We start from the raw sequence: 11,218 nt of genomic DNA on the forward strand, positions 1-11,218 counted from the left end.
CTGGAGGTGATGCAGGGTGATTGGAGGAGCGGGTTGAGGGGGCGTGGCCAGCTGGGGGTGATGCAGGGCGGCTGGAGGGGCGGGCTGAGGGGGCGTGGCCAGAGCTGGGTCAGGCGTTAGTGGGGCAGGGCGATGGAAGGAGCGGGCTGAGGGGGCGTGGCCATCTGGGGGCGATGAAGGGTGATTGGAGGAGCATGCTGAGGGGGCGTGGCCATCTGGGGGTGGTGCAGATCGATTGGCGGGCCGGGCTGCGGGGGCGTGGCCAGCGGGCGGTGTGATCGGCGGCTCGGCAGAGGGAAGGGGAAGGGTCAGGGTGGCTCGGCGCATGCGCAGTGGGGCGATGGAGCGGTACGAGGCGGCGGAGCAGCAGCAGCTGTCCCGGCAGCAGGAGCGGCACTACCGGCTGCTCTCGGAGCTGCAGGCGCTGGTGAAGGCGCTGCCCAGGTGAGCGGGGGCCGGGGGCCGGGGGCCGGGGGCCGGGGCCGGGGCCGGGGCCGGGGCCGGGGCCGGGGCCGGGGGCCGGGGCCGGGGCCGGGGCCGGGGCCGGGGGCCGGGGGCCGGGGGCCGGGGGCCGGGGCCGAGCTGAGCCGCCCCGCCCCGCCGCGCAGCCCCTGCCAGCAGCGCCTCTCCTACACCACGCTGAGCGACCTGGCGCTGGCGCTGCTGGACGGCACCGTCTTCGAGATCGTGCAGGGCCTGCTGGAGATCCAGCACCTCACCGAGAAGAACCTCTACAGCCAGCGCCTGCAGCTGCACAGCGAGCACCGCGGTGCGCGGCGGGCACCGGGGGGGCCGGGGTGGGGCTGGGGGGGAGCAGGGGCTGGGCTGGGAGGGGACCCTGGGGCTGGGCTGGGCTGAGCTGAGGAGGGGCCCTGGGGCTGGGCTGGGCTGGGGAGGGGCGGCCCTGGGGCTGAGCTGAGCTGGGCGGGGGGGGGCCCTGGGGCTGGGCTGGGCTGGGCTGGGGAGGGGCCTGGGGCTGGGCTGGGCTGAGCTGGGCTGGGGGGGCCCTGGGGCTGAGCTGGGGAGGGGAGGGGGCCCTGGGGCTGGGCTGAGCTGGGAGGGGGCCCTGGGGCTGGGCTGGGCTGGGGAGGGGCCCTGGGGCTGGGCTGAGCTGGGGAGGGGCCCTAGGGCTGGGCTGGGCTGGGGAGGGGCCCTAGGGCTGGGCTGGGCTGGGGAGGGGCCCTAGGGCTGGGCTGGGCTGGGGGGGCCCTGGGGCTGGGCTGAGCTGGGGGGGGCCCTGGGGCTGGGCTGAGCTGGGGGGGGCCCTGGGGCTGGGTTGGGCTGGGGGGGGGGCCCTGGGGCTGGGCTGGGGGGGGGGCGCCCTGGGGCTGGGCTGGGCTGGGGGGGGGGCGCCCTGGGACTGGGCTGGGCTGGGGGGGGGCCCTGGGGCTGAGCTGGGGGGGGGCCCTGGGGCTGAGCTGGGGGGGGGCCCTGGGGCTGGGCTGAGCTGGGGGGGGGCCCTGGGGCTGGGCTGAGCTGGGGGGGGGCCCTGGGGCTGGGCTGGGGAGGGGCCCTGGGGCTGGGCTGGGCTGGGGGGGGCCCTGGGGCTGGGCTGAGCTTGGGGGGGGGGGACCCTGGGGCTGGGCTGGGCTGGGGAGGGGCCCTGGGGCTGGGCTGGGCTGGGGAGGGGGGGGCCCTGGGGCTGGGCTGGGCTGGGGAGGGGGGGGCCCTGGGGCTGGGCTGGGCTGGGGAGGGGCCCTGGGGCTGGGCTGGGGAGGGGCCCTGGGGCTGAGCTGGGGGGTGGGCGCCCTGGGGCTGGGCTGGGCTGGGAGGGGGCCCTGGGGCTGGGCTGGGCTGAGCTGGGAGGGGGCCCTGGGGCTGGGCTGGGCTGAGCTGGGAGGGGGCCCTGGGGCTGGGCTGGGCTGAGCTGGGAGGGGGCCCTGGGGCTGGGCTGGGCTGGGCTGGGCTGGGGGGGCCCTGGGGCCTGGGGCTGGGCTGGGCTGGGAGGGGGCCCTGGGTCTGAGCTGGGCTCGGGAGGGGCCCTGGGGCTGGGCTGAGCTGAGCTGGAGAGGGCCCTGGGGCTGAGCTGAGCTGGGGAGGGGCCCTGGGGCTGGGCTGAGCTGGGGAGGGGCCCTGGGGCTGGGCTGGGCTGAGCTGGGGGGGGCCCTAGGGCTGGGCTGGGCTGGGCTGGGCTGGAGGGGGACCCTGGGGCTGGGCTGAGCTGGGGGTGGGCCCTGGGGCGGGGCTGGGCTGATCTTGGGGGGACTGGGCTGAGCTTGGGGGTCCTGGGGTGCCGGGGCAGAACCTGTGGGGCTGCAGGGAGGTGGGGGTACCGGGTGAGGGGCACGGTGGGAGGGTGGCAGGGGGAAGCAGCAATCCCAGGGAGCTTCTGGGGGGACCCCTGGGGGGATTGGGGCTGGGGGGGGGTCATGGGGAAGGGGCAGCAGCCGATGAGGACCCCGCAGGTGATGGGGACCGGGTGCCCCTGGGTTGGGGGGTAGTGGCTGGGTGGGTGGGGGGGTGCCCATAGTTGGGGGGGGCTGTGAGGGGGCTGTGGGGTGGGAGGGGCTGTGGTGGTGCTGCCCCCTGACCCTCAGCTCGTGGCAGGGATGAAGCAGGAGCTGTTCCACCGGCACAAGGAGGCCCAGCAGTGCTGCAGACCCCACAACCTGCCGCTCCTCCGCGCCGCGCAGCAGCGGGAGATGGAGGTAAGGGGAGGCCAGGGGCAGCCCCCCCTCCCTGCCATGGGGGCTGTGGCCCTTCCCAGGGGCTGACAGCCTGTCTCCAGGCAGCTTAACCAGCTGTGTCACCTCCACAGCCACCAGCTGCCCTGCCTGCTCAGCCTCCCCATCCCAATTTGGGGGTCCCCTCCTTCCTCTGCCCCTTGTGCTCCCCAGATCCAGGCTCCCAGGCTCATGCCATCTAAGGTCCAGATGTGATCTGGGAATCTTGTGAGCCTGCCCTGGAAGATCTGTGCTTTCCACAGGGTTTGGGATAAGCCAGGCTGGAGCCTGCATGGGGTTGATAAAAAGCACAGGGTGGGGGGGGCTGGTGAATCTGCCTTGTAGCAAGTTGGAAGCAGAGAATACCCCAAAAATCCCCCTGTGCTCAGGAGCACTGAGAAGGAGGAGCTGCCCTGAGGTACCTAGGGATAGAAATTGTTTCTTCAAGCATCCTGAGGTGTTTGGAGAAAGACAGAATCAGAATCACAGAATTATCAAGGTTGGAAAAGACCTAAAAGATCATCCAGTCCAACCATTCACCTATTACTAGGAGCCACCTGTCAGAGCCAAAGGCTTTATCTAGTTGTGAGAAGACAGAGGCTGCTCTGTGAGGGCAAGGAAATGGCAAGGAGCTGGTTATTTATCCTCATCCATGGAGGTTCAACACAGAGGGGTGGGTACTTGCCTCAGCATAAGGCAAACAGAGAAGTTCCCTGACCTTTGCCTGTGCCCAGCACTGCATCAGTTCACCTGTGGGGTGTTTTCTGTGTCACTCATTCAGCTATCAAGCTGGCTGAAGCCAGGCTGCACCTCTCTTAGCTGTCCCTGTCGCTTCTGACTCCAAGTAACTTACACTTGTGGCAAGTAATGAGCTACACTGCCTGGGTTAATGTGTTCCCAGTCTCCTCTTCACTCATTAAACAGACCATATCAGTGTCACTCCTCATCCTGAGGGATGAGCAGCTTCAGGATGGGCACCTTCTTCCCACCTCACCCCCCTTTTCTCTTTGGTTTTCTCCTGCCAGGTGTTGTTAGAGTTATTTCTTTACTTTTGGGTTTGGGGGTTGGATTGTTTTGTCTTTAATCCCCTGGTATTTGTGCTGCCAGAGCATTTGGGGATCAGCACAGTAACAATTAGTGCCTGTTTAATTGGAGCTGCCCTCTGTGGTTTCAGGCTTCAGAGAGCTGCCCCTGTGAGCTGGCTTGGCACTGGGCACCTGAGAGGGGTACTACAAGGTGCAGTATTTAGATGTTGGGTTTCCACTGGGCTTTGCCCATCATGCAGGGTCACCAGCCACCAGAGCTGAGGCAAAAGCTTGTGTTTGAACTGTGTTTTTCTCCAAGATTTCAGCACTTCTGTGGTGGTTTGACCCCAGCTGGAGGCCAGACACCCACCAAAGTCACTCTATCACTCCCCTTCTCAGCTGGACAGGGGAGAAAATACCTATTGAGAGGCAGAGGAGTGGAGCTAAGGACAGGGAGAGATCATTCTGCAGTCAGTGTCACGGGCAGAACAGACTCAGCACAGGATAAAGGGCAGAAAACTCTCTAATTGATGCCCCTGCCCTGCACCCCCAGTGACACCAGAGTCGGGGGATGAGAAGTGGGACCAGATCTCAGAGCAGCTTCCCCCACCTCTCTGTGTCTCTGTCTCTCCCCACGGGCTGCAGGTGCTGGCAGGGCCTTGCCCCAACATGGGTCACAGCAGCTCCTCTCTGTCTCCCCCTGCTCCAGGGGGGGGTCTGGTCCCACCTCTTTACCTGCTCCAGGTTCCTCTAGACAACATCCTGTCCCTCTGACTGCTGTACAGCCAGGAAAGGTTTATGTGAGGCAGCTCCTGCTGCTCTGTGTGAGTAATAACTGCTCTTAGTTCAGGTTGGGCACTCAGAAGGTCCATGCTGGAGACAAACCTTGGCACTTCTCCAGGCTGTCAGTGACTGAGACCTCTTGCCATCCAAATCCTGGGTGTCCCCCAGGCCCTGTAGCAGCACACAGGCTTCCAGCTCCCCTCTGGGACAGGTCAAACCACTGCCCACCTGTGTGGGAACCCCCAGACTTTGTAACACAGACACAAGCTCCCTGTGCAGACAGGGTAACTTCCCTTGAATGCCTCCAGCTCCACGCTCTGGTCCCCTGCAACTCCTGCGTGCTCCCCTCCCTGCTCTGGCAGAGGCTTTGGGAGGTTGAGGTTTCCTCCAGAGCCAGAGGGTTAAGCAGATGTTGGTGAGGCAGGAGGGTTTGTTTTGCAAGCCATGATCCTTTGGGAATGTTCTCAGCCTGCCCCAGTGTGCTGTGGTCCCCAGCTTGTAAAGTCAGGGTTTTGAGGAGTTGGGCTTCCTCTGTGATAAATGGGATGTGTGTGATGTACAGCTCTGGGCTCTGGTTGCTGGGCAATAGGGAGGTGTCTGAGAGGACACCTGGATGAGCTGTCATAGGATCTGGGTTGGAAGGGACCCCAAGGGTCACAGAGCTCCAACCCCCTGCCACAGGCAGGGACACCAACCTCCAGGCCTGGAGCTACACAAGGTTGCCCAGGGCCCCATCCAACCTGGGCTTGGACACCCCCAGGGATGGGGCATCCACCCCCTCTCTGGGCAGCCTGTTCCAGCCCCTCACCACTCTCTCTGCAAAGAACTTCCCCCTAATATCTAATTTAACCCTTCCTTCCTTTAGTTTTAATCCATCCCCCTTGTCCTGCCATTGTCTACCCTTTGAACAAGCTGATTCCCCTCCTGTTTCTCTGCTCCCTTCAGGGACTGGGAGGCTGCAATGAGGTCCCCCCACAGCCTTCTCTTCTCCAGGCTGAACCAGCCCAGCTCCCTCATCCTCTCTCCATAGGGGAGCTGCTCCAGCCCTCTGAGCATCTCCATGGCTCCTCTAACCCCTCTCCAACAGCCCCACATCTTCCTTGTACTGGGGCCCTTTGTTACTCCTCCTGTTCTTCACCTTCACCAGACACAGAGCAGTCTGGTCCCAGCTTCCCTGCCTTGTCCTGACAAGTGCAACCTGGGGCTGTGTTCAGGGTGCTTCAGGGCCAAGTTGCTCTGTGCTTTAAGACCTGGAGATGTGAGAAGGGAACAGGAGGAAAGCAGACACACTTCTTGGGTTTGGGTTTTCTCATCAACTCTTCTCTTTTTCAGGCTGTGGAGCAGCGAATTCGGGAGGAGCAGCGCATGATGGATGAGAAGATCGTCTTGGAACTGGACCAGAAGGTGATAGACCAGCAGAGCACCCTGGAAAAGGCTGGGGTGTCTGGCTTCTACATCACCACCAACCCTCAGGTTGGTGTTTGGGCAGGGAGTGTGAGGTCTGGGAGTACTTGTGTGTTAGTATCTTTGTTTAATTTTTTTATCAAACCTTGTTCTTAGTGAACTCTGAATCACTGGGTCACAAAGAATGGTCTGTCCTTCACCCCATCAACTGATGGACAACATGCCCAGGGCTAGGATCATAATGAAGAAGCAGAAACCCAGTAGAGAGGACAACAGCCCCAGCTTTCCACAGGGAGTATCCCAGTGTGGAGGGAAGAAATGCTGCACCCACAGCTTGCTCGTGGGTCTGAGGAACACTAACATATTAGCAGCTGTGTGGGTTTAGCAGGCTCATTCCTGGTTTAGCTGTGCCACTTGCCTTCCAGGAGTTGCTTTGGGGTTTTTTTTTATCAGGCATCTTGCTGATTCTTGCCCATGACTTGCTGGAGATGCTGATCTCAGATGGCAATTAGCAGATTGTTCTCAGCTTCCCCAGTGCACCCACTCCTGAAGCCTGGAGCCATCGCCTGGGTGTTTCCTCTGTTGTTGAGTGAAAGAACAAAAACTTCCAGGGTTTCCTTCTGATGCCACAGAGGGCTGCAGGGAATGCAGAAACAGGCTGTTCTTAATCATAGAATCCCAGCCTGGTCTGGCTTTGACAGCAAATAAACTCCCTCCCCTTGCAAGAGGAGGCAGGATCTGGGTAACTGGTTCTCCCAGTGCAGCACAGGGACTGGTCTCCAAGCATAGGCAACCCCAGGCAGGACCAGTGCTGGCTGCAGAGGTGACCAGCACCCATCAGGGCATGGGGCTGAAGCATCTCTTGTGATCTCAGCTCCTCAAAGAGGGCTCACTCCATGTGCCCTGTGACCATTGCCACTGGGATAACTGGGAGATGTATTTAAGGTCTCACTCCTGACCACATGGACACACCAGTGCAGACATGCCCAGTGCAACCACAGTTCCTGCTTCTCTTTTCTTCAAAGCACCACAAATTCTGGGGGAAAAAAAGAAAGAAAAGCCCCTTCCAAGACATAACTGGGACTTGGGAGCTTTGCTGATGTGGAGGAAGAGGAGCAGGGATGTGGGCAGAGCCAGAGCAGGGATGGGTGCCCCTGGCACTGAGACACATCCTGCTCACACCATATCTCACCAGGATATGGGACCTCTGCAAAGCAGAATCCCAGGCTGGGCTGGGTTGGAAGGGACCCCAAGGGTCACAGAGCTCCAACCCCCCTGCCACAGGCAGGGCCACCAACCTCCAGGCCTGGAGCTACACAAGGTTGCCCAGGGCCCCATCCAGCCTGGCCTTGAACACCTCCAGGGACGGGGCACCCACCCCCTCTCTGAACTCCCAACCTCTTCTTAACTCTTGTTCTCCCAGCTGGCCAGACTTTGCTGAACACCTGTAGTGAGAAAAGCCAGAGGGAACCGAGCTGAGCAGGCGCTTCGCGTAGGCCTCTGCGGCTCCGGGTTGCGTGGCCTTGAACCCACCTCTTGTTTTTCCTGCACTGCTGCTCAGTGAAACAAAAGCAGCTCTTTCTCCCCTCTCCTCCCCCTGCCTTCTCCATTATTCTTGTACCTAATGACTCCTCACAGGGTTCTGTTTGCCTTTATGACAGCAGGTAAAGCCAGGCCTCGGCCTGGCTGCCATGTAAGGAATCCCTGCTGGAGCTTGTTCTCTGTGTGTTTCCCATCACAATCATAGAATCACAGACTGGTCTGGATTGGGAGGGACCCCAAGGGTCACAGAGCTCCAACCCCCTGCCACAGGCAGGGACACCAACCTCCAGGCCTGGAGCTACACAAGGCTGCCCACGGCCCCATCCAACCTGGCCTTGAACACCCCCAGGGATGGGGAATCCACCCCCTCTCTGGGCAGCCTGTTCCAGCCCCTCACCACTCTCTCTGGAAAAAACTTCCCCCTAATATCTAATCTAACCCTTCCCTCCTTCAGCTTTAGTCCATCCCCCTTGTCCTGCCATTATCTGCTCTCTTAAAAAGTCGAATCCCCTCCTGCCTATAAGCTCCCTTCAGGGACTGGGAGGCTGCAGTGAGGTCCCCCCACAGCCTTCTCTTCTCCAGGCTGAACAAGCCCAGCTCCCTCAGCCTCTCTTTGTAGGGCAGGTGCTCCAGCCCTCTGATCATCCTTGTGGCCCTCAAAATGCTTTGCTTAGGCAGCTGATATATATATATTTTTTTACAAAAATAGATTTTTATTTCCATACTGTGATGTCTGCCAGCCTGAGTCACAGAGCAGGGTTCCAGAGCCTGCTAAAAGCTTGATTGAGATAGAGCTAAAGAGCAGGCAGATGGCAAGGAAACCACACACTGGCATTGGGAACTGTAGGAGACAGTGGCCTTCCCTTGGTTACAGTTGTGGAGAAGGGAGTTTTGAAGGGGAATGGCAGACCCTGAGGGAATTTGATGCCCTGGCACAGTGGTGTGTTGCCCAGGGCTTGGGCTCCTTCCTCTTGCAGAGTCCCCAAGCAGATTGCTCCTGCTTCCTGCCCTTCAGCATTGGAAGAAGGGCAGGACTGCTGAAGGGGAGTGCAGCAGTGCATGTCCAGAGGCTGGATGGTGCTCCAGGACCTGCAGAACCAGATGGTCCTCACTGTGTTTGTCATCACGTGGCAGGCAGGAGGAAGGGACCTTTCCAAATGCATAATGACCCGTAGAGCCGCGTGATCCCTCCAGCCACTGGGGTTTGCAGCAGATCTCCCAAGAAATCCCTGCCCTGGGTGTTTACAGAAGGGCTTACACAAGCTGAAAGGCTCTGTGTTGTGTAGGTGTGGGCTTTATTCTCTTGTTTCCCTGAAGATGGGGGGCACAAACCAGTCCTTTGTGCTTCCTGCAGCAGGGAGTGGGATCAGCTTCTCCTCACCAAAACGTCTCTCTCCCTTCCCAGGAGCTGACTTTACAGATGAATTTGCTGGAGCTGATTCGGAAGCTGCAGCAGAAGGAATCTGAGGCTGAAAGAGCTTTTTCCTGAGCAAGCACACCTGCAGCTTAGTTTCCAGAGTTTTCTCCTGACCTCCCTCTGAAGAACAGGCCTTGGTGCCTTCGCTTTATATTCTGCCAGGACAAAACTAAGTTGTAGAAGCAGATGCTGCAGAGCTGGGGCCAGGCAGCTGGGGAGCCTCAGGCTGCCTCTCCCCTCCTTGGAGTAAGATGCATGCTGCACCCCCCTCCAGAGAATCATAGGATCATATGGTCTGGGTTGGAAGGGACACCAAGGGTCAAGGGCTCCAACCCCCCTGCCACCAACCTCCAGGTCTGGAGCTACACAAGGTTGCCCAGGGGCCCAGCCAACCTGGCCTTGAACACCCCCAGGGATGGGGCATCCACCCCCTGTCTGGGCAGCCTGTTCCAGCAGTGATGACAGTGGAGGGCACCCATCTGCCCCATGCAGCCTGCAGCATCCCCGAGGCACTGAGCAGCAAACCCAGCCCAGCCCTGTGTGGATGGCCCTTGTGTTCAGCCCAGTCAAGCTGGCTGGGTGAGCAGCATGATCTCCAACTTGCAATCTCTTCAGATCTGAGGAGGAGGAGGAAGTGTCACTGGGAGGGGATGGGAGAGGTGAGTAGGTGCTGTCTGGCACTGGGAAGCAAAGGGCACTCTCCATCCAGTGCCATCTTGCTGTGACAGATGGTTGGCAGCTGGGGAAAGGAGTCCAAGGTTTATCTGCAAGAAGATGCTTCCTGTGTGGGAGGCAGAAACAGCCTCTCAAACGGGCAGGCCCTTCCAGAGAGAACCCTGGGCAGGTTCCAGCATCAGCATCACCCAAGGAGCATTTCTGGCCCCAGCCCAGCCTTCCCAGACTGGGATATGCCCAGTGTTCCCACCTGCCTTGCGTGGTGCAGAAGAGCTTTTGCTTTGTCACATTAAACCCTTTTCTAAAGACAATAAAACACTCTGTCCTGGCTTCTGGGGCTGCAGCTTCCTAAAGGTCAGTGACACTGAGCATATTGTCCCATCCCTGCTTGATGAATGTGGGTTTGAGGCTGCACTGGCTTGAATTTGGGGGGTTACCTGTGTCTTGGCTGAGCTGATGACCTGTGTGGAAGCTCTGTGTGGGTGCAGGCAGTGTGCAGTGCTGGCTGCCCCTTGAAAGGGGTGGTGCAGAGGAGGGTCTGAGCAGTTCTGCTGGGCACAGGCAGGGGTCATAAAATCACAGAACTGTAGGGGTTGGAAGGGACCTCGAGAGATCATCGGGTCCAACCCCCTGCCAAAGCAGCTCCCTAGGACAGGTCACTCAGACAGGCGTCCAGATGGGGCTGGAATCTCTCCTGAGATGGAGACTCCACACCCCCTGGGCAGCCTGTCCCAGGGCTCCCTCACCCTCACTGGGAAAAACTTCTTCCCCATGTTGCTGTGGAACTCCCTGTGCTCCAACTTGCAGCCATTGCCCCTTGTCCTGTCCCCACAGACACTGAAAAGGGGCTGGCTGATTCCCCCTGCATCCCCTGCTTAAGATAATTATAAACTTTAATTAGGTCCCCCCTTAGTCTTCTCAAGGCTGAACAGCCCCAGCTCACTCAGCCTTCCCTCACAGGGGAGATGCCCCAGGCCCTTCAGCATCTCTGTCCCTCCTCTGGACTCTCTCCAGGAGATCCCTGTCTGTTTGATCCCAGGGAGCCCAGAACTGGACACAACACTCCAGGTGGGGCCTGACCAGGGCAGAGCAGAGGGGGAGGATCCCCTCCTGTGACCTGCTGCCCACACTCCTCCTGATGCCCCCAGGATCCCATTGTCTCTCTCAGCCCCCAGGGCACACTGCTGGCTCATGGCCACCCTGTCACCCACCAGCACCCCCAGGTCCTTCTCCACTGAGCTCCTCTCCAGCAGGTCACCCCCAGCCTGTCCTGATTCCAGCAGTTATTCCTTCCCAGGTGCCAGACTCTCCACTTGCTTTTGTTGAACCCCATCTGGTCTCTCCCTGCCCAGCTCTCCAACCTGTCCAGGTCTCTCTGGATGGCAGCTCAGTGTCCTGTGTGTCAGCCACTCCTCCCAGCTCTGGATCATCAAAGTTGGAGGAGCTGCTGGGAGATGGCTCAGAGACTTGGGCCATTGTGTGTCAAAGGGCTGTGGGTCACTGAGGGGGTTCAGGCATTCCTGAGGGGAGGCTTGTGCTGGGGAGATGTCTCCCTGCCTCTCTGCTCTCCTGTCAGTGCCAGCAGAAGGCAGCATGGGCAGGCTCATAGGTCTTGCCTGGGCTGTAGTGAGCGTGTGTAGTCACACTAAAGCCATCACTGAGGCTAGAGCAAGGGACAGCTGCAGGGATGGGGAACCAGCTGCAGCAAG

General features: G+C 60.5%; 1 protein-coding gene across 1 annotated transcript; it reads left to right on the forward strand.

Moving 5' to 3' along the window:
* Nucleotides 1-325: 325 nt before the first annotated feature.
* On the forward strand, nt 326-9,890 carry DGCR6L (DiGeorge syndrome critical region gene 6 like; the record flags this gene model as incomplete). Its single annotated transcript, XM_084272246.1, has 5 exons — nt 326-444; nt 609-769; nt 2,548-2,648; nt 5,804-5,944; nt 8,823-9,890. 5 exons carry the CDS (start codon nt 326-328, stop codon nt 8,904-8,906), a joined length of 606 nt encoding a protein of 201 aa, XP_084128372.1. The 3' UTR covers nt 8,907-9,890.
* Nucleotides 9,891-11,218: the final 1,328 nt, after the last annotated feature.

Source organism: Gallinula chloropus, assembly GCF_964237585.1.
Source record: "Gallinula chloropus genome assembly, chromosome: 17".
Taxonomy (NCBI): Eukaryota; Metazoa; Chordata; class Aves; order Gruiformes; family Rallidae; genus Gallinula; species Gallinula chloropus.